General features: G+C 51.6%; 9 protein-coding genes across 9 annotated transcripts; 3 read left to right on the top strand and 6 right to left on the bottom strand.

Moving 5' to 3' along the window:
• Positions 1-244: 244 nt before the first annotated feature.
• Positions 245-1,321, top strand: BO94DRAFT_478269 (translation initiation factor eIF2 subunit beta; the record flags this gene model as incomplete). Its single annotated transcript, XM_025608683.1, has 3 exons — positions 245-374; positions 456-1,073; positions 1,155-1,321. Coding segments are annotated over 3 exons (915 nt in total), but the record flags the coding sequence as incomplete, so codon positions are not given.
• Positions 1,322-1,966: 645 nt separating this feature from the next.
• Positions 1,967-3,659, bottom strand: BO94DRAFT_503395 (DUF124 domain protein). Its single transcript, XM_025609471.1, has 6 exons — positions 3,423-3,659; positions 3,243-3,328; positions 3,171-3,188; positions 2,679-3,119; positions 2,272-2,621; positions 1,967-2,213 (listed from the first exon to the last, which is right to left on the bottom strand). Exons 2-6 carry the CDS (start codon positions 3,295-3,297, stop codon positions 1,995-1,997), a joined length of 1,083 nt encoding a protein of 360 aa, XP_025462250.1. The 5' UTR covers positions 3,298-3,328; positions 3,423-3,659; the 3' UTR covers positions 1,967-1,994.
• Positions 3,660-6,881: 3,222 nt separating this feature from the next.
• On the bottom strand, positions 6,882-7,736 carry BO94DRAFT_590706 (uncharacterized protein; the record flags this gene model as incomplete). The annotated part of the gene is made up of 2 exons (XM_025616052.1): positions 6,882-7,363; positions 7,427-7,736. 2 exons carry the CDS (start codon positions 7,734-7,736, stop codon positions 6,882-6,884), a joined length of 792 nt encoding a protein of 263 aa, XP_025462249.1.
• An 833-nt stretch (positions 7,737-8,569) lies between these two features.
• BO94DRAFT_527787 (SH3 domain-containing protein) lies at positions 8,570-10,065 on the bottom strand. The gene is made up of 4 exons (XM_025610399.1): positions 9,951-10,065; positions 9,443-9,842; positions 9,174-9,392; positions 8,570-9,073 (listed from the first exon to the last, which is right to left on the bottom strand). The coding sequence occupies exons 1-4, from the start codon at positions 10,011-10,013 to the stop codon at positions 9,018-9,020; spliced, it is 738 nt and encodes a 245-aa protein (XP_025462248.1). The 5' UTR covers positions 10,014-10,065; the 3' UTR covers positions 8,570-9,017.
• A 663-nt stretch (positions 10,066-10,728) lies between these two features.
• On the bottom strand, positions 10,729-12,128 carry BO94DRAFT_540257 (uncharacterized protein). Its single transcript, XM_025612877.1, has one exon. It carries the CDS (start codon positions 11,650-11,652, stop codon positions 10,864-10,866), a length of 789 nt encoding a protein of 262 aa, XP_025462247.1. The 5' UTR covers positions 11,653-12,128; the 3' UTR covers positions 10,729-10,863.
• A 323-nt stretch (positions 12,129-12,451) lies between these two features.
• Positions 12,452-12,985, top strand: mbf1 (multiprotein-bridging factor 1; the record flags this gene model as incomplete). The annotated part of the gene is made up of 2 exons (XM_025608685.1): positions 12,452-12,607; positions 12,677-12,985. The coding sequence occupies 2 exons, from the start codon at positions 12,452-12,454 to the stop codon at positions 12,983-12,985; spliced, it is 465 nt and encodes a 154-aa protein (XP_025462246.1).
• Positions 12,986-13,069: 84 nt separating this feature from the next.
• BO94DRAFT_302566 (uncharacterized protein) lies at positions 13,070-13,578 on the bottom strand. The gene has a single exon (XM_025606760.1). It carries the CDS (start codon positions 13,427-13,429, stop codon positions 13,154-13,156), a length of 276 nt encoding a protein of 91 aa, XP_025462245.1. The 5' UTR covers positions 13,430-13,578; the 3' UTR covers positions 13,070-13,153.
• A 149-nt stretch (positions 13,579-13,727) lies between these two features.
• tif34 (translation initiation factor eIF3 subunit i) lies at positions 13,728-14,957 on the bottom strand (the record flags this gene model as incomplete). Its single annotated transcript, XM_025615265.1, has 4 exons — positions 13,728-14,087; positions 14,143-14,259; positions 14,322-14,888; positions 14,931-14,957. 4 exons carry the CDS (start codon positions 14,955-14,957, stop codon positions 13,728-13,730), a joined length of 1,071 nt encoding a protein of 356 aa, XP_025462244.1.
• Positions 14,958-15,705: 748 nt separating this feature from the next.
• Positions 15,706-19,312, top strand: BO94DRAFT_540254 (C-1-tetrahydrofolate synthase). Its single transcript, XM_025612876.1, has 5 exons — positions 15,706-16,035; positions 16,106-16,126; positions 16,185-16,222; positions 16,285-18,812; positions 18,871-19,312. The coding sequence occupies exons 1-5, from the start codon at positions 15,912-15,914 to the stop codon at positions 18,977-18,979; spliced, it is 2,820 nt and encodes a 939-aa protein (XP_025462243.1). The 5' UTR covers positions 15,706-15,911; the 3' UTR covers positions 18,980-19,312.
• The last annotated feature ends 496 nt before the right edge of the window (positions 19,313-19,808 follow it).

Genomic DNA, 19,808 nt, shown 5'->3' with positions numbered 1-19,808 from the left:
CACATTTTCTTCATCACATTTCGCCCTCCGCTTCTCGATCCAACCCCCGAAGTTGTTGCTATATCCCGTCCCTCTCTCTGCATTACCCCCCCCCCCCCCCCCTCTCCCCTTCCCTCCTCCCTCTTCTCGGACGTGTGCTGTCGGGAAGCTTTCGGGAAATTCTGCTGCTCCACTTTAGCGGGATTTTCTTTCTATCTGTTTGTATCGCCCCGCTAACAAGTTGGTTGGGTTTGGTCCGAGTTAGCAGGTTGAACCCGCTCCCCCCAAGCAACGCAAGTCCGTCGCATTCAGTGAAGGCGCTGTCATTATGGATACCAACGGAGAAGTCACGGAGGCTGTTCCGGCTGTTGAGAAGCCGGTTGCTGAGACTGAGGGTAACATACCCCCCTCCCTCTCCCCCTCCCCATTCTCCCCGTGATATAAATCTAATATTGATCACTTTAAACCACCCACAGACAAGGCCGTCGACGAAGTCACCGAATTGTTCAAGGGCCTTTCGAAAAAGAAGAAGAGCAAGAAGCCCAAGGATGCCGAGGGAGCAGACGACGAGGCCACGCCCGCAGGCGACGGCGAATTCGACGTGTCCGCCTTGAAGAAGAAGAAGAAGAAGCCGAAGAAGGTCGACGCGGGCGATTTCGAGGCCAAGTTGGCCGAGGCCGGTGTTGCAGAGAACGGCGGCGCCGCCGCTGAGGAGAAGGAAGAGGAGGTGCCCGAGGGTGACCACGAAGCTGGAACCGGTATCTGGGCTCACGACGCCGCGCAACCCATTCCTTACACGCTGCTTGTGTCCCGATTCTTCTCCCTCATTCAGAGCCACCACCCCGATTTGTTGTCCAGCGGTACCAAGTCGTATAAGATCCCGCCGCCCCAGTGTCTGCGTGAAGGTAACCGTCGTACGATTTTCGCCAACATTGCCGATATCTGCAAGCGCATGAAGCGCTCCGATGATCACGTTATGCAGTTCTTGTTCGCCGAATTGGGTACCAGTGGTAGTGTGGATGGTAGTCGTCGTCTGGTTATTAAGGGTCGTTTCCAGCAGAAGATGATTGAGAATGTGTTGAGAAGATATATTGGTATGTTGCCCCCTCCCCCTCTCTCTCTGACCCGTTGGGGTCCAGTGTCTATTTTACGTGAATACTAATCAATCCATACAGTCGAATACGTCACCTGCAAGACCTGCCGCAGTCCCGACACTGAGCTCAACAAGGGTGAAAACCGTCTATACTTCGTTACTTGCAACTCCTGTGGATCCCGTCGTTCCGTTGCCGCCATCAAGACCGGTTTCCGTGGACAGGTCGGCCGCAGAAAGAGACAGGGTTAAACGGGGTAATGGAGAGATTTTTTTGGGTCGAGAGGGGAAGAAGAAGGAAACCATGGCAGCTACCAGTCGGTACCTACCATGGTGCCCTTCGGTAGTATCTTCCGGCGCGGTTATGATTGTGCTATTTCCCACGCCTTTTTCGTATACAAAGACTTTTTCTTCTTTCCTTATTCTACTTTTTCTTCTTGCATTCCATCTTCTTATGTGGACATGTGGACATGTGGATGATGAAAGAAATGGTGTGGGATTGCTTGGTGCTTGCAAGGGATTCAAAAAAGAAAGAGTTACGAGGGAGGGAGAGAGAGACGAAGTGAAGATCGCTTAGCATGGCATGATAGGGTAAATGGACTGGTATGACCTCTTTACTTACGGCCTGTCATCTCTTTTTACGTATGCTAGGAGGTGGAGGCTGCAATCGTGTGTATACGATGCATGATGCCTGGTGGTGGCTGCCTTCGAGGCACCGGAGTCTGAGACATAGTCAACATGACCAATAGAAGAGACAGACAACTGAACAAAGGTGCTTCGTAAGAGGTATAATAAATGACGTATAAATCACAGGTATATAGCTAAGTATTCACAGAGATCAAAATAGAAGGGATTAAACAACAAGAAAGCTCATATCGTGATCGTATTCGTAACATGCCCAGAAAAAACAAGGGTGGATGTGTCATCAGGACTTTGCGATAACGCCGTTCAGATGGGCGACAAAGGTAGACACATTGCGTGTCTGCATGAATACAGTGCCAGGGCCCGTGAATCTACACGCAAGACCCTCGCCGGCACTCCAGTTGGAGATGATACCGCCAGAAGCGACTCGTTCGATCTTGTATTTGCAGTTCCAGGCTACCAGATGGCCGTTGTTCACGAAGTATGTTTCTTCCTCGGCGAGCTGGAGATGGGGAGTTAGTTGGAAATCACTTCTTAGGGATGTATAGTGGTTCACATACTTCCTTCTTAACGATCGCTCCAAAGCTCTGCATCCATACCAATCCGGCGCCGGTGAACTTGAACACGATGAAACCTTCCCCGGAAAATACACCCTTCATGAGTCCTTGAGTCTTGTAATTGATGTTGACACCCGTCGTGCAGGCAAGGAAAGCATCCTTTCCCACGGTCCACTCTGTTGCACCATCCAGACGGATAATAGCAACATCTCCAAGTATAGATGGCGCAAGCAAAACTTCTCCGGGACCGGTATATGTTGATCGGGCCAACTGACCTCCTGCGAGGGCTTTCATCCAACCGAACGAGAGCGAGCCTCGCAGGGACATCGAAGGAGACATTGCGATCATTATCCCTATGACATGGGATAGTGTTAGTTCCTAAAGACAACGCAGCAGCCAGGTTGACGTACCAGGTCTCGCCTGTATCGGACATCCCACTGCCAGCTGGATGGTTAGGAGTGTGTTCGTGTCCCGATGGCTTATTCTGTAACTGCCGCCATTGAAGGTTCCTACATCATCTGCGTAGGTCGACTGCGCTCCTACAAAGGTCTTAGGAGCCACTCTGCTTCCGAGCGCTGCGTCTGTCTGGGCCCGGACAAGACCTGGTCCTGGTGGTGGTGGTTGTTTTTCCGGGGGATTGAGAACAGCGGAGTTGTTGAAAAACAAGCCTGCATTCTGAGCAGCGTAGATTGCCTTCTCGCTCATCGGCGGAGTTGGTGGGCCGTTTGATGGAGAGATCGGAGACACATCATCTTTATCGTCATTTGAAGGTATGGGCTGCTGGGGAGGCGGGGGAAAACTGAAATTTGGGGGTGGAAAGCTCGGAGAGGCCTGGGGAGGTGGTTGGAAGGCTAGACGGTCGATTAGCTGGATACTGGAAGATCTTTGGTTATGTTGCATACCGGCGCCATTAGGTGGAGCTATACAATGGGTTTATTAGTCTTCATCGGCGATGATATTAGCGGGAAACGCACGAGGGAAAGAATGTCCTTGGCTAGGAGGAGGCGGGTAAACGACTTGCTCAGACATTGTGCTGACAGGCGACCACTGTCGCTAGAATCTGTGTCCTTGTTATCATCGGTTTGGCCTTTTGTGGTGATTTACATTGCAACAGAGTATTGTTAGGCTTTGAGGTGAAGTCACAGGAAACTTACCTGCGAGAGTTGATCACGAAGACACCTTGGCCCTGAGAGAGAGAGAGAGAGGGCGTGCGGGGCTACTATGTCTTGAAGGAAAGTATAGAAGAAGGTATAACACCTTTTCTCAAGTCCCGAAGCTGATAAGGAGAATGCACGATCGTGAGTCGTTCAGGTTACTGACGAGAAAAGCAAATGCATGACAGTTGGGGGGAATTGATGAAATCAGAGGCAGAGACATTGTGTTTAAATGATCCGGCTAAAGAGGGCGTTAACAATGAGGAGATGAGCTCTGGACTCCAACCAAGGCGAGCTACTGCATGGTGATCGCCGTGGGCGCTTAGAGAAGGCCTCTGATAGCTGTAGCGTGTGACGCCCACGGCGAGGCATCGGCGCTACCAACCATCATTGGCCGGCCCCTTAGCGCTTCGGACGAAGTCCCTCCCCAATCCCAAAGAGGGGAAGGAGTGGTCAGCCCTCCCCACACGCGCCTTCTACCGTTTCGTAGCCACTTCCCATCCCACAGCGCAAGTCTCAGCTACGTACTACTAGGTCACAGCGAAGCGACTTAGTAAGCATCATGTAGCGTACTTCTAAAAGCATTCAGTTCTAGAGACATGCTATCTGGCTAAAGGATCCTGTAATGCGCTTTGTTTAGCGCTTCAAAGGGTCTTAATATGGCTGAGGGCGTGTCCCTTTGACCGAGTGGTCTGTTGTCAAGGTTCTGCTACTTGAGAATCAAAAAGTCAATCAGAAAGAAGGCTGTATTTGTGTATCTTATTAAACAAAATGCCTGCGGTCGCCCACGGCCCAGGACCTAGTCGTACCTATATCAATTGGTCCCTAAGCATGGCCTTCCGTTCGCCAGCATACTCTCTATTTGCCGGTAACAGGCGATCCGCTACGTCGCCGATTTCATGCTGCAAACAAGTTTGCTCGGACTGTTCAGTCAGATGGGTCTAGATCCTGGTCCTGATCCTGCACTGGACCCCGATCCTAGCCACGAACTTCTAGGTCTAAGGGCATTGCGGATAGATGCTGAAGACGATGGTAAGATGCCTCATCCATGTCTTGAAATGAGACAAGCAAGCATACCAAATCGCATGAAACCACCAGGTTTGGCACAGGAATGAGATGCTAAGAACGAAGAGAATGAGCTCGCAGGGACCTGGCCGATCAGTTGCATATCATCGTGAGATCACAGTTGCTGTGATTTGCCGCGTTATCGACTTCTTCCTATACGCGTGGCTTTTTCGTTGCTTCATACTGCGACATCGAAATATTAGGATACGGCGTTTCGGCTTCATATTCTTGCTTCAATGGGAAGCGTCTACATATCTAGCAACGCAGTTAGCGGGCTCCATTAGGCTAAGACCTGACTTGATCTGACCTTGCTTGCCCGGTATGCCCCGGGCCTCGGATACCGCTTCCAAGATAGTCAGAATGTCTAGGCGGTCCCTTTGTCGGGCTTCGTCAAAAGCATTCAAGCCGTTATTATCCGTTTGATATATGTCAGCCATGTTGTCGAGTAATAGCCGGATGACATCCGCAGAAGCATAGTTGTATACTGCTAATGTTAATGGTGTACAGCCGCAGTCATCCTGAACGTTAACCTTTGCTCCATAGTCCAGGAGCAACTCAACCATTTCCCTCTCGTTATCAGCTGCGGCATGAGTCAAAGGCGTTCTACCGTCACCTGCGACAATTTCAATATGTCCACCTTCTTCAAGAAGCATCCACGCGATAGACAACTGGTTTTGTCGAAATGCCAGGTGCAGAGCACTGAATCCTTGTACGTTTTGACAGTCTATCTTTGCCCCATATTCAAGAAGCAGCCGGGTGATACATTCGTCTCCTTGGCTAGCAGAGATACCTAGCGGAGTTATACCACTGGATTTCATGACTACGTTGGCATTCGCTCCGTTGGCAAGTAGTATCTTTACTGCTTCTATTTCTCGGTTTTCCACGACCTCAAGAAGCGCCGTATACCCTTCGTACTCTTGACTGTTGATATTTGCGTTGTGTCGGTTGAGTGTCTGGATCGAGTCGGAACCGCATCTTGACGCAAATACAAAGGCCTTTTGCGTCATCGGCCCGTAGAGCTGGCCTACCTCGACCCATTTGGTTAGAAGCCAATGACAGAGAGCAAATTGCCGATTTTGGATGACCCATTCGAGACAATGTTGGTCCTCATCACCCGGGACTTGGCGGTCGAACATGATGTCCGTTCCGTGCGTAAGCCATCCTAAAATAGTCCTTTTGGCACACTCACTCCTTCCCTGCTCATCGGTAAAGTCTAATTGCTCAAAATTTCCTAGGCTTTCTATCGAGATCTTGATATTGTGCCCGTCGATCTTATTGTTGCAGATGTGCCAGGCAATCCAACCGAGCTGTTGAGAGAAATGGCTCCACCAGGCCTGCTGGCGTTGGGACTTCATCCAGTTCATTGGCCGAAAACTCCCTATACCCTCGAAATGTGTTGACCTGGGATCATACTGAAGTAGTGAGAGCAATATGTTGACCCCTTGTGTTCGGACATTGTCTTCGCTATGCATGATTGCGCGTTGACAGAGATAACCAAGCTCGTAGACAGAGCGCTCGAACTCCTCTCCCTCGGAATGCTCACAAAGCCAGCAAACAATGGAGAAGAATTCCGTCCAGTTCCCGGTCGAAACATGCCTTTCAATCTGCGCTCTCACCATCAACGAGTCTGCAGCAAGCTCCGGTAGAAGCTGTCGAGATCTCAGGACTGGAATAGTACATAGCAGGGCATCTTCTCTTGAGCCGAGATTTCCAGACTCAAAACAGGCCACTAGCTCATCGATGCGACTACTATATGCAATAAACCCGTTTTGTAAGCCTGGGCGCACGTCCGCATCGCCACCAATGGTTTGAAAGTCTAGAAGAGCGCTCTTAAGGAAATGGACATATACATCCTGAGCGGTCCATAGCCCTAGTACTGCTTCGAGCTCGGTTTCATCGGCCTTCCACAATAGGGTGTCTTCTGCTCTGTCGAGTTTAATGGTGTAGGTTTCCAGCGTAGCATTGCAAACGGACTTATCAAGTGATTGGCAGGTAAAATTGAGGTCGAAGCTCTCTCCACTGATGTTCTTCCAGCTTGATAATAAGTCCATTGTCTTTTCAATGGTGTTCGCCAAGTTTCGAGCTACGTGCCTGATTGGGAGGTCATCCCAAGCCAAGCTTGACTCTTTGTCAGCATTGGACGTGATGCGAGCTAGTTGAGCTCTTGTCCGTATAAGCCTGGTCCCAAGACTGCATATTTGGCTTGAAGACTGCGTAGACGCGGAAGATGATGAGATTGCCAATGGAGCCTGAGACTCATGGGATTGGCTCGAGATCGACCCGAGCGAGCTTACGCTTTCGAGATAAAACGTGAAACAGTCAAGTTCTTGCTGATTATAAGAGACAATGTCTCGTTCTTGAGTCGTCAGACCGTTCTCGTCTGATCCAGATCTTTTAGTCCGGAGACAGGCTCTGATAATGGACATTAGGAGAGTAGCGCCCATTTCTGCCAGAATCACGAAGCCCTCGGATACCGACGAATTGAATGACAAACCCAACCATTGTGGATGTCAAAGTGAATAGCAGCAAGGGGCCATTTCCGAAAGTTCCAGGGCTTCTGACCGATTTGATATACATAAGGTCCTCAGTCGCCTCGGATTTCGGTCCCTCATTCACCCCGAGGAAGGCTCCGAAGACTTGGTCACCGACATCTTTTTCTCCGGGCTGTAACCAGTAGATCTTACTGGGCGCTGCAGGACGAATGTAGCATTCAGTAGAAGAGCGCTCGATGATAAAGGCGCACAGAAACATTCCAATGGAAAGTAAGATGGACCCACAGAAAAACAGAGGGAAAGCATAGCTTACGACCAAGCTCCCGTCTTTCTTGAAATGTACCGGGTAGATATAAACAGTTACTGCAGCGTATACAAGCACCCCTGATGCGAGTTGTCAGTCTAACTGATGCACTACCAGATGTAACAAGCGCAAGTAACACTCACCTACTTGTAACCCAAGCCCCAACCCAGCAGCAGCATAGAACCAGCCCTGGCTGCTCCCTTCAATCCCCTTGTTCAAGGACAGATTCGGGATATCGAGTTCAGGTAAGATTTCCTTTTCGTCGAGGATCCAGCTTCCTTTCCCTGCCCGCCAAGCGCCTTCCCGAAGAGCGTCGCGCAGAGTCCCAATTCGGTAGGAACTCTCCCCCGTGGCAGTTTGGGGAACTGCTGCATCTTCCCAGACGACTACCTCCAGCAGCCGAGGTCTTCCAAATACCCTGGAAATGCCTCCATTGTTGAACATTTCCGCCATCGTCTCAGAAACACATGACAGGACCTCATTTTCAACCTCACCAGGGCCCTCTTGTGCCCTCCCTATAAATGCGCGAAGAGACGAGTTTCCGCAGACTCGGATGACGGAAACCACGGCCGTCAAGATCCCTAAAGGGGCCACGGAAAAAAATAAAATTGTCTAGAATGCTGGTTGACTCGGACAGGAATTGTTTACTCAGTCGATCACCAAATAGGGAGATAAGAGGTGCCTGTCAGGTAGAAGAATAATGTTATCGGACTTGGCCCAACCTGGAAGTAAAAACGAGGTCCTACCAAGTCCGTAGCAAGATCATCTGCAAAGTCATCCCAACCAGTGGCCAATACACCGGGAAATATTAACAGTAGTAAAGCAATAAGCGTCATATGCCACACCATAGCGAGGCATAAACAAGGTTGACATGGATTTTACAAATGTGCTTCTAAAAAGGGCTTCGAGCAAACAAAGATAGTGCAAGATTCAATACTCCGTACTGTCCCTGATATAACAACATCCAGCCCTCCAGGGCAGCTGAAGCTCAGCCTTGTAAGCCGCCTGCTCACAGCCCCACGTAGATGGGACTGGAACACCAGCTCATCTTGCATGCCGGCATCTGCTATAACCACAATTTGCATCTCTTAAGAAGTCTGACTAATTACATCGGTCATTATATAGAGCACCTCCCAAGAAATCTCTCAAAGTATTTCATGTAGAGACTTATACAGGACTTCATACAGAATCTTATACAATGAAGACTTAACAGAGAACCTTAATCAAGGCCCTGTAAAGAACTGTACACAAAGTCTTACACAGAATCTTGTAAAGAACTTTATAATGGGCTTTATAAGGAGGATCTAGTACTACATAGCCTAAGGCATGGATTGGGGCCTTAGGTATGATACAAAGCCTCAGGCATGGGCGCGGATCGCAAAGATAAAAGCGAGCGAAGATAACAGGGGGGGAAAGATGGGGTAGGCTTAAAGTTCGGGGGATAAGTTGTCACTCCATCGCTGAAACTAGAGTGGTGACCGGATCGAAACAATTCGCTTGGAAAACACATCCCAGTTACTTCTATGACTAAAAATGCCTCGATCATTAACCCAAGCAATCTGCGACGCGCTATCCCAACTGACCCGAACTAAACGGTTTTTCCGACTAAGCATAGGAAAAGAATCGAACCACCAACGCCGTTTCCATGACGAAATGAAGGTGAGCGAAAGAAACATCACAGGACGCCATTCTGTAAAGCCCTAGAACAAACCAAATATCGACTGGCTGAAGCATTTAGAAAATGCTATTCACCAGATTCGAACCCATGGTAGCACCGGCACCGAAGATGGCTAAAGACAATGGTCAGCAAACACAAAATCATGGAATAGTTATACATAGAGGCGCCGGCGCATCGATTCATTGTGCGCGAGCCTGTTCCTATAAACGTACCGGCATTGCCCATCTTCTTGCCAAACTTCTTGCCCTGCTCCTCGAACTTGGACTTCTTGCCATCTTCACCGGGCGTTGAGCCACCCTGACTAACTTCGAGAGGCATGTTTCCGTAGTTGGTCGGGGGAGGAGACGAAACGGCCTTTTCGTTTAGCACATTCACGTAGCTCCGAGGGAAGATACCCTCCTGGTTGGTGCGCTCATTACGACCACGCCACCCTAAATCATCGTTAGCCGCAAATAGTTGTACGAGTCAAGGGTAACCATACAGTCGGCATTCATGTGTTCCAAAACTTGGACACGATCATTGGGTTGCAAAGCCAAGTCTCCCGGATCCGTCGGGGTATAAGCATAGAGCGCCGAAGCGACAGACAGCACCGGCGGAGCTTGGGGATAAGCGGGTGGCGGAATAGACGGGGTTGAGTACTGTTGCGGAGGAGGCTGTTGATAAGTGGCCTTTTCGTTCAGAGAAGTGTTCGCAAACTGGTTCGTAGGAGGAGAGTATGGGGCCGGGGGCTGCTGGGCAACCACCGGTGGTTGCTGCACAGGTGGCGGTTGCTGCTGAGGCACGGGGGCTCTGCTGCGCTCATCCTCCCTCGGTAGTTGCGATAGAATCAATGAGAGTTGTTGGGGAGTAATGACTGATAAATCTGCGAGGAACTCGAGTTCCTAAAGACCGCATATGTATTAGCGAGACGTAGAATGGAGATAAGAAGAAATGACTGCGTTTATCGAGCGACACTTATCGAGCGACGCAGACAGGGGATGTCATCCTACCGATCGGACGTTGCGGAGCGACCGGCTGGTCATAGCCGAGAAGAAGTCGCTTTGGGACGCCATGAGGGGCCAATGGAGGGGAGAGAACGAAAAAGCAGACAACGAAAAGTATCGAGCTCTCAAGTATGCAGATCAAACAAAGACACTGAAAGACAGGATGGGAGAAGAGACCGAGACCGAGACGGATGGGGATGGAGCGAACGGATGGAGGCAATCGATAATGAATGAATAATGTATTGGCATAGCAGACCCGCCAGTTGGTTCTCCGCTACAGCCTTGGGTACCTGAGGCCCCCATCTTGGTGGTCGCCTGCGCGGCTCTGATTGGGCCCGGGAAATTAGTCGGTCTTGTCATTCCAGGCATCACCATATCACCAGCGCAGCTTGAAACATCCATTGCCTGGTGTTTGGGTTGGAGTGCCATGGTGGGTACTTGACTTTGTACAACAGTCTCAGTGGAAGCAAGACCCTGGCAGGAATTTGGAAGATTCGCCTATCTATTAACTAGAGGGCACAATCCCTCCCCATGACACCAGGACCGATCTTTATCTTGGTCCCTGCTGACACATCAGTTGTCGTAGTTAACTAACATTCGTACCCAGTCATTGTCAAGGTACTTGGGTGTCTCACCCACTTCTCTTTGCTTTGACTACTACTACTAGGTACTACTACTTACTAGTCGGCTTAGCATTCTGAAGAGAATCCAACATTATTGATTGTTAATACTTTAACCCAATACTGGTTAGAACAGTGGCCCTCTTCAGGACCTTAAGCAACCTTCATAAACAAAGTAGCCTGAATCTCAGCTAAACCAGACAGTCACACTTAAATCTCAACTCCCCTTGCCATCCTCCAATACAACAAGTCGCCCACTTCGAAAGCATGATAGCAAATACGAGCAAGGCCAAAATCACTCAAGTATCAGGCTCATCATCTTCCCCGTCAACTAATGAGCTGCTGTTATAGGCTGCAATCTTCGATGCCAGTTCTGGATCGAGAGCCTTGATGCGCGAGTCTGGTCGGTAGAATTTTCGATGACGCATGCAGCAACCACATTCGGCGGTGCAGTGACCATAAAACCCAACCATTGCCTTATTGCCTCCGTTAGGCATGAGATAGTACCGCAAAGGTCTCTCGCAGCATCTACACATGCGACCGCAACAGCCACCAAGGGAGGCACACATGATTTTGTCCTCCTCCCACGCCAGGGTTTGCCCGTCTTCGTTTCTGTGATGCTGAAGAAAGTCAAACTCGTCGGTGATAGGGCCCGATGGCTTATCACAAGTCAAGGCCTTCCATGCCTTCTGACACCGGTAGAAGTGCTCTTCCAGAAGGGAGACTTGTCTTTTCGGATCCGAGGGCCCCGGGGTATGCTGAAAAGGATTCTCTGGTTGCTCACTTTCCTCGTTTCTGATCTTTGCCAGACAGTTGATTCGTTGTGAAATAGCGAATTGTAAGTCCTCGTTTTCCTTGTAACGCTGAATCCAGTCTCGTTGGAAGTGGCTCTTGGTTGGCTTATGCTTCTCGTATATCTTTGCCCTATCGTTGAGACGACGTCTGATGTTGTAGCGTTCGTCCTTGATAACTCGAAACCAGACCGGCTTGATAACATCTGCGAGCAGATCGAAGGGCCTTTGAACGGATTCTTTTAGTACCATGGACGTATGTGACTCGTAAGTCGGGGAGAGTGAGTGGGTGGCCATTTTGGATGGCGCCGTCTGTCTTCTCGTTGATTGCTCTTGAGAGGTTCAATCTAAGAAGACAGAAAATTTCCGTCGGAGACGGTTGTTTACGCAGACTGACGTAGTATAGAGCGCGTCAGGATGAGGACATCTAGTATACTTGACGGGAGAGCCATCATCATAGACAGACTTGAACCACATTCATCTGCAGCAATCCTTGACAAATTCATTTGTTATCGAAAGCAACTAGGGCTATGCCAGCGACCATAGCTATGTCCAATCAACAGAGGTTCAATGCTACTCCTCCCACCGAGGTCTACAGTATCTATATGGAAAGTCAGCCTGCAGGTCCGAATGTGGTAATCGGCACGTGAAGATGAAGACGCAGGCTGGAACCAGCTCAAAGTTCCCTGACAGAAAGTGTCAACTAACACCACAAAATCCCTACTGAACAGAAAACCAAGACACATCACCCCCTGCAACAATTGAATACTCCCCCGACTCATTCTGAGTCATGGTGAATGGGCTCATTTACAATTCACCATCGGGGTACAAACGGGGAAAGATTGGCCGGGGCATGATGTCAGCAACCCTAACCCAAAGGGGCGTAGGGCATACCGCCCCTCTGACTCCGCCATCCCAGGGCTCGAGAAGCTTCCGTGGCGTCGATATAAATTCGGCGGGCCTTGAACATCCCTCCTTACGAAACCCCTCACGCCATCTACCTCTACCGCCACACCCTCACTCCCTTTCCACACCAAACAACCAACCACCCCAACTCAACCCCCATCTCACCACCGTCTTCCTACACATCTTCAAAATGAGCGACTGGGACAACGTCACGCGCATTGGAACCCGCCACACTGGTGGCCCTGCCACCCGCGAGACCGTCGTCAAGGGCAAGAGCGCCTTGAACGCCGCCCAGCGCCAGGGTCTCGTCATCGGCACCGAGAAGAAGTACTCCACCGGTAACACTGTAAGTTCAAACCCCCCGTTTTCGCAAGGAGTATCGTATCCAGAACTAACCAATCCCCCCCACCAACAGGCTGCCCGCTCCGGTGCCCCCGAAGGCCAGCACCTGACCAAGGTCGACCGCAGCGACGACATCGTCAAGCCCAAGACCGTCGGCATGCAAGTCGCCGATGCGATCAAGAAGCGCCGAAACGAGGAACCCTACAAGATGACCCAGAAGGAACTCGCCACCAAGTGCAACACCACCATCACCGTTGTCCAGGACTTTGAGCGTGGTACTGCCACTCCCGACCAGAAGGTCCTCAGCTCCATGGAGCGTGTGCTGAACGTTAAGCTGAGAGGAACCGGAATCGGACAGGAGAAGTTCCCCAAGAAGAAGTAAATTTGATCGGGGGTGAGCCCGCGGCTTTTTCTTAGGGGGAATGAGGGGGGAAGTCAAAATATATGATGATTGAACTGATTTTCCTTTTGTCTTATGCCTCGGGTTTTGCCGTTTCCTTTTCAGTGGAACGAAGGTCTTTTTTTCGGGATGCTGTTACGTTATGCCGGTTTATTTATTTTCAATGAGATCCCCATGGTTACCCTTTTTTTTATATTGCGCTCCCCTTACCCCCCCTCCTCCCCCACACGTTTTGTGGTTTCTGCTGGTCAGAAGAGCGCTGGCCTGGAATTTACCTTTTTTTGGATATGATGGTCTGGGGAAAGATGATGGAAAAGATATATATATCAAAATTCTCCGTGCAAGTTTTGCCAGAATTGTGTTTTTAGAACAGAGAGATATACTACTACTCAAGAGATAGAACATTGTGTCAAGCAAAAGGAGCATGGATCATAAACACTACATACTTATTCATAAGAATTGTTATGGGCGTGAAGTGAAATGAAAGAAGCATTTGTGGTTTCTTTTATTAGGACACAGAAAGCGACCAGAAAAGCAAATGGTACCAACTCCGACTTTATCATGGAATAAATGAAAAGAACTCATGCCCTGAATCGCCCCGAGGTCTTCTCGTACCGCCGTGCCTGACTTTCTACTTTTGTAGTAAAAGATTTCTTCGCCTCATGACACATACACACGATGCGTAACTGGTAGGAAAATAAACACTCCGCCCCCCTCACTCGCTTCACCTTCTCAGCTGCTCCCGCTCGACCTCGTACATGAAGTCGAAGTATGACTTGTCGAAGTGGTGCACACGAACGTAACCGTCCTCCCCTCCCGAGGCGTAGGAAGTACCGGCGGGGTGGACGTGGACGGTGTTGAGGGGACCGAAGTGACCCCTGACACGGCCGATCTCGTCCTCGAAGACCTTGTGGTAGAAACGAGCCTCGAACTTACCCTGGCGGGCTGAGGTCGTGGTGACATCCATGGCGGCCTGACCACCTCCCAGGATCACGTAGTCCTTCTTGGGCGTAATGGTGGCGCTGTTGAGGGGGGTGTCGGCAACGTAGGTTTTGAGGATGGCGAGGTTACGAGTGGACATGAGCTGTGGTGGGTCAGCGATTTGATGCGTTTACCAACATGAAGAGTGAAGAATGTACCTTGGCGGACTTGTCCTTGGAGGCGGTGATGAAGTAGGTGCGGTCTTGAGAGAACTGGATATCGTTGATCTGGTGGTCGAACTCGTGGGCCTGGACGTTCTCCAGCTGCTCACCGGTCTGTCATCAAGTTAGCTTTGCCCCTCTCCCAAATGCATGGGAGAATCAAGATTCATCCGCACCTTTCCATCGTACTGGCTAACACTGCCGTCTTCGTGACCAGCAATGATGTACTGGCCCATAAAACTCCAGCCCGCAACCGTTGCCTTGCTCTCTGTGCAGGTGATCCGCAAGCTAGGCTCCTCAGCCTGGCTTCCCAAGTCCTCGCCGTAGTTGATATCCAAGACCGCAATGGTACCCAAGAAACCCATACGCTTCTCCGTCACAGCCAAAAGTCTGCTTCCATCCGGGGTGAACTCGACCCGCTTAACGGCCGTAGGGAAGTCCCACACCTTGACGCACTCGCCGGTCTTCACGTTCCATAGTCGCACCGTGTTGTCTGCCGAGCCAGTTGCCAGAAGCTGAGTGTTGGGGCTCACATCGACCGTCCAGATAGCACCCTGGTGTCCAGTGTAGGTACCGAGTCGCTCGCCGTTGGCCGACCACCAGGCGCACACAATTTTATCCTTAGCCACGGAGAAGATGAGATCGCCATCGCGGTTGAACTTGATTTGGTTCAGGGACCGTTCCTGTAAAGCAGCTAAATCAGCGACCCATCCTTGCTTCTTTCCTGCCTGGTTTTCCAGCTCCTGGGGCGAGCATCATCGTCGGGTGGGTAGAGGCAAACGCACATGGCCGGAAAGCAAAATAGGCCGCATATTGGGCCGACCAAGCTATGAATCTGGGGAAGGCGACGGGGAAGAAAAAAAGCTGGATCACAGGTGTGTATCCTCTGTGACCGGAATCGACTAAGACCTGCGTGATGAGGCGGAAATCCTTGCGGGGTGCTGGCGGGCTCACGTCGTCGGCGTCGTCAGACTAGTTTGAATTTCATCGCACAGTCCGGGCTTGCCTGCCAAGACTTTCCTGTTCGAGCCTGTCCTGTATGAAACGGGCCTTACCGGAGGATGTATTGATCCGGTCTTTCAGATGCTGGTCAGGTGAGAGCACAAGCCCTGAGCATTTCTTACCAATCGGGACTGGGACGGGCAATGGCCTGACCGCTGGCTGGCACTAAACCAGACTGGGGTTGGAGCCGTCCCGGTTCCCCGATGTATTGCATTATTTGCAGGCTGCGGCTCGGGGAAACATTTTCCTCGTGAGCAAAAGAACAATGAAAAAGGAGGAAGCATTGAAATCACCGATGTGGCAGGCGTATTCACCATCTAGAACTAGAATATAAACAGAACAAACAGAACAATTGCGGGAAGTCACGTACACTGAAGACATCTCACACTGTTTGGGCTTCCTGATTTCAATTATTCAGCGTGATTATTTTCATTTGCGTTGATCGACCGTTTCCCTATCTCCATCTGACCCGGCCGAGGAAAGCTGGTTGGCACTGGGCCAACCGACAAAGCAATTAGATGCCATTCCCCCCCGCCCGTTCGGCGCCTCTACCCCGCTGCGCTGTCAACGCAAAGCGCTCCTATATTTGTTCTTCAGTTCACTGTTCTTACCCACCCTTTCCTCCCTTCTTTCTACGCCAATTTTCTTCTGGACGTGGGGCAACATCTCGTCTTCGCTGTACGTCATCTCTTGCCCGACCTGACGTGCTAGCTCGCAAGAGGCTTGATTACGCACTCCGTCCTCTTTCCGGCACCAGGACGACCATGGCGGCCACCAAGATTGACGGCACCCAGATTGCCAAGAACATCCGGGGAGGCTTGAAAGATGAGATCCAGAAGATCCAGGAGTCAAACCCCCGCTTCAAGCCTAGTTTGGTGATCTACCAGGGTGCGTGGTTGCCGTCACTAACACATTCGCCCTGCGGTCGAGAACAATGCTGACATTGCGATCCTCACAGTGGGAAGCCGATCGGATTCGAGTGAGTCATGGACTCTTATGTGGATTGGAGGGTTGTGTGGACTGACATTTGTTTCCAGGCACCTATGTGCGCATGAAATTGAAGGCCGCCGAGGAGGTACGTTCGCAGATACAATGTCCCTTATTTCACCTGCCAAATCATTGACTCGCTCCCAACAGGCAGGCATTATCTGCAAGATCATCAATTTCCCCGAGGCCGTCACGCAGCCCGAGGTCCTGCAGGAGATCAACAAGTCCAACAATGACCCCTCGGTCCATGGTATCCTCGTTCAGCTCCCTCTCCCACAACACTTGTCCGAACACGCCATTACATCTGCTGTCGCCGACGAGAAGGATGTCGATGGATTCGGTGCGATCAACATCGGTGAGCTCGCCAAGCGAGGCGGTCGCCCTCTCTTCGTTCCCTGCACCCCGAAGGCTGTGATGAAGCTTCTGGAGGAGAGCGGTGTCGATCCTGCTGGTAAGGAAGCAGTCGTTCTTGGACGCAGTGACATTGTCGGTAGTCCCGTCAGTTACCTGCTGAAGAACGCCCACGCGACTGTGACCTTGTGCCACTCGAAGACCCCCGATATTGCGCGCATCGTCAAAACCGCAGACATCGTCGTTGCGGCCATTGGACAGACGGAATTTGTCAAGGGTGACTGGCTGAAGCCCGGTGCTGTCGTTATCGATGTCGGCATTAACTACAAGCCCGATGCTACCAGAAAGTCTGGATCGCGTCTTGTTGGTGATGTTGAGTTCGAGTCCTCCGCTCAGGTGGCCTCTCAGATCACCCCTGTTCCTGGTGGTGTTGGTCCCATGACCGTGGCCATGCTCATGGAGAACGTGGTCTCCGCGGCCAAGGCATACTTTGAAAGACAGAAGGATAGACGCATCACCCCCCTCCCCATCAAGCTGGCTAGTCCCGTCCCCTCAGATATCGCCATCTCCCGTGCGCAGTATCCCAAGCCGATCACAACGCTCGCGTCAGAAATCGGCATTGAACCCCACGAGCTCGAGCCCTACGGTCACACCAAGGCCAAGGTCAGCCTCTCCCTCCTTGACCGCTTGTCCCACCGCCGTAACGGTAGGTATATCCTGGTCTGTGGTATTACTCCAACCCCTCTCGGTGAGGGCAAGTCCACAACTACACTGGGTCTCTCGCAGGCTCTTGGTGCACACTTGAACCGCATTGTGTTCTCCAATGTGCGCCAGCCCAGCCAGGGCCCTACGTTTGGCATCAAGGGTGGAGCCGCCGGTGGAGGATACAGCCAAGTCATTCCTATGGATGAGTTCAACCTGCATTTGACTGGCGATATCCACGCTATCACCGCCGCCAACAACCTTCTCGCCGCCGCTATTGAGACTCGCATGTTCCACGAAGCTACTCAGAAGGATGCTGCACTTTACAAGCGACTGGTTCCCGCCAAGAAGGGCAAGCGCGAGTTCCAGCCCATCATGTTCCGACGACTGAAGAAGTTGGGTATCACCAAGACCAACCCAGACGAGCTCACCGAGGACGAGATCCACCGCTTTGCTCGACTCGACATTGACCCGGAGACTATCACCTGGCGCCGTGTTTTGGATGTCAACGACCGTCATCTCCGGGGTGTCACCGTGGGACAGGCTCCTACGGAGAGAGCCCTGACCCGTCAAACCGGTTTCGATATTTCCGTTGCTAGTGAATGTATGGCTATCCTCGCATTGAGTAACAGCTTAGAGGACATGCGTGAACGACTTGGACGCATGGTCGTTGCTACGTCGAAGAACGGTGACCCCGTCACCTGTGACGATATCGGTGCGGGCGGAGCTCTCGCTGCGTTGATGAAGGATGCTATCAAGCCTAACCTCATGCAGAGTTTGGAGGGTACACCTGTCATGGTCCACGCCGGTCCTTTCGCCAACATCAGTATTGGAGCTAGCTCTGTGATTGCTGACAAACTTGCTCTGAAGCTTGCGGGTACGGAGCCAGATGAGGATCACGATGCCAAGACTGGCTTTGTTGTGACGGAAGCTGGTTTCGACTTCACCATGGGTGGTGAGCGGTTCTTCAACATCAAGTGCCGTTCCTCCGGTCTGTCCCCGGACACCGTGGTCATCGTGGCCACCGTGCGCGCCTTGAAGGTTCACGGTGGTGGCCCCGAGATCAGCCCCGGAGCTCCTCTGCCGGAAGTCTACCGCACGGAGAACGTTGATATCCTTCGCAAGGGTTGTATCAACATGAAGAAGCACATCGAGAATGCTCGGCAGTACGGCATCCCCGTGGTGGTCGCCATCAACCGCTTCGAGACGGACACGGAGGCCGAAATCGCCGTCATCCGCGAGGAGGCTATTGCGGCCGGCGCAGAGGACGCGGTCCCCGCCAACCACTGGGCTGAGGGCGGAGCCGGCGCTGTGGACCTGGCCAAGAGCGTGCTGGCCTCTAGCTCCAAGCCTAAGGAGTTCAAGCTCTTGTATGACCTGGAAGGCAGCATCCAGGAGCGCATCGAACGCATCGGAACGGTCATGTACGGTGCGGAGAAGGTTGAGTTCAGTGAACTGGCCCAGAAGAAGGTCGACACCTACACCGCTCAGGGCTTCAGCAACCTCCCCATCTGCATTGCCAAAACCCAATACTCGCTCAGTCACGATCCGGCCCTCAAGGGTGCCCCCACTGGCTTCACAGTCCCCATCCGGGATGTTCGGCTGGCGGTGGGCGGTGGATATCTGTAAGCCCCTCGCTCCCCTTTGAATTATATGTAGGCTAACCGGTTGCGACCCTTGCAGGTACGCGTTGGCGGCGGACATCCAGACCATCCCCGGATTGCCGACTGCGCCTGGATACCTGAATGTCGATATTGACCCTGAGACGGGAGAGATTGACGGTCTGTTCTAGACGATAGACTTGGCATTGCGTCGCTTCTAGTACTGGGATGGGTTTCTCGTATTTAAAATTTCGATTTTCTTTCTTTCTCTTCTGTCTTTGATTTGCGGTCTCTAGCATGGTTGATTTTTCGCTACGATGGGCACGGGAGCATGGGTGGGGGTTCCATTTCAACATCTCGTAGCGTGGCTACACAGGGCCGGTGTTCTATCTTCAACAGGATGGCTGGGTCTTTTTCTGTCGACATACATACCTACTTAGAGTAGTTCCATGTAGATATCTACTACTAGTACAATACTTCGCACTATCTCTGGTGTCGTGATGAATCGATTTGATAATGTGTGGGCTAGATGTGGGGAAACGGATGAGTCATCAACCGGGGAGGAAGGGCCCAAGTCCGGCGTCGCAGCGACTTCGGTGCTTGATCCCCCGGCGGAGACTCTGCGTCCGTTGCCGCGGGAAACAGCGGTTGCGATCGGCTAGCCTGGCCGGACAATTATCCTCCAGAGTTGCAGCAACCGTGGGAACAGGGAAGAGCAAAACGTAACCCCCCCCCCCGGGTGGTAAAAATGATTTCGGGAGGTGGATTGTAGTTTGACCGTATTGAAGATGTACCTTGGGCTCAGAGATTAGATCGCGGCGGCATCAGCGCGCCGGGGAAGGAGTCTAGAGTAGCCGAGTAGGAGACTAGTACTACTACCTACTGTGTAGTCCCTGACGAAGAACGGAGCAGGCAAGCTGGGGACGGGACGAGGCCACGACGGAATCCAGCTTGACCGGACCCAAGACTGGCCCAGGACTTCCCCAGTTCTTCGATTAGTCCGGCTTCGGCGACAACAAG

This window comes from Aspergillus sclerotioniger, assembly GCF_003184525.1.
Source record: "Aspergillus sclerotioniger CBS 115572 chromosome Unknown BO94scaffold_44, whole genome shotgun sequence".
In the NCBI taxonomy this organism is placed as follows: Eukaryota; Fungi; Ascomycota; class Eurotiomycetes; order Eurotiales; family Aspergillaceae; genus Aspergillus; species Aspergillus sclerotioniger.
This window is presented reverse-complemented; position numbering and strand designations above follow the sequence as displayed.

Excerpts from the sequence above, each read along its gene's own strand:
- BO94DRAFT_503395 (XM_025609471.1), bottom strand. The coding sequence starts at position 3,297 with ATGTCTGAGCAAGTCGTTTACCCGCCTCCTCCTAGCCAAGGACATTCT. Across the intron at positions 2,622-2,678 it reads TCCGATACAGGCGAGACCTG|GGATAATGATCGCAATGTCT; the intron begins GTACGTCAACCT and ends CCCATGTCATAG. Across the intron at positions 2,214-2,271 it reads GAGCGATCGTTAAGAAGGAA|CTCGCCGAGGAAGAAACATA; the intron begins GTATGTGAACCA and ends CCCCATCTCCAG.
- BO94DRAFT_527787 (XM_025610399.1), bottom strand. The coding sequence starts at position 10,013 with ATGGCGTCCCAAAGCGACTTCTTCTCGGCTATGACCAGCCGGTCGCTC. Across the intron at positions 9,843-9,950 it reads CGCTCCGCAACGTCCGATCG|GAACTCGAGTTCCTCGCAGA; the intron begins GTAGGATGACAT and ends TGCGGTCTTTAG. Across the intron at positions 9,393-9,442 it reads GGAACACATGAATGCCGACT|GGTGGCGTGGTCGTAATGAG; the intron begins GTATGGTTACCC and ends ACGATGATTTAG.
- BO94DRAFT_302566 (XM_025606760.1), bottom strand. The coding sequence starts at position 13,429 with ATGCTCCTTTTGCTTGACACAATGTTCTATCTCTTGAGTAGTAGTATA.
- BO94DRAFT_540254 (XM_025612876.1), top strand. The coding sequence starts at position 15,912 with ATGGCGGCCACCAAGATTGACGGCACCCAGATTGCCAAGAACATCCGG. Across the intron at positions 16,127-16,184 it reads GGGAAGCCGATCGGATTCGA|GCACCTATGTGCGCATGAAA; the intron begins GTGAGTCATGGA and ends ATTTGTTTCCAG. Across the intron at positions 16,223-16,284 it reads AATTGAAGGCCGCCGAGGAG|GCAGGCATTATCTGCAAGAT; the intron begins GTACGTTCGCAG and ends CGCTCCCAACAG.
- BO94DRAFT_540257 (XM_025612877.1), bottom strand. The coding sequence starts at position 11,652 with ATGGCCACCCACTCACTCTCCCCGACTTACGAGTCACATACGTCCATG.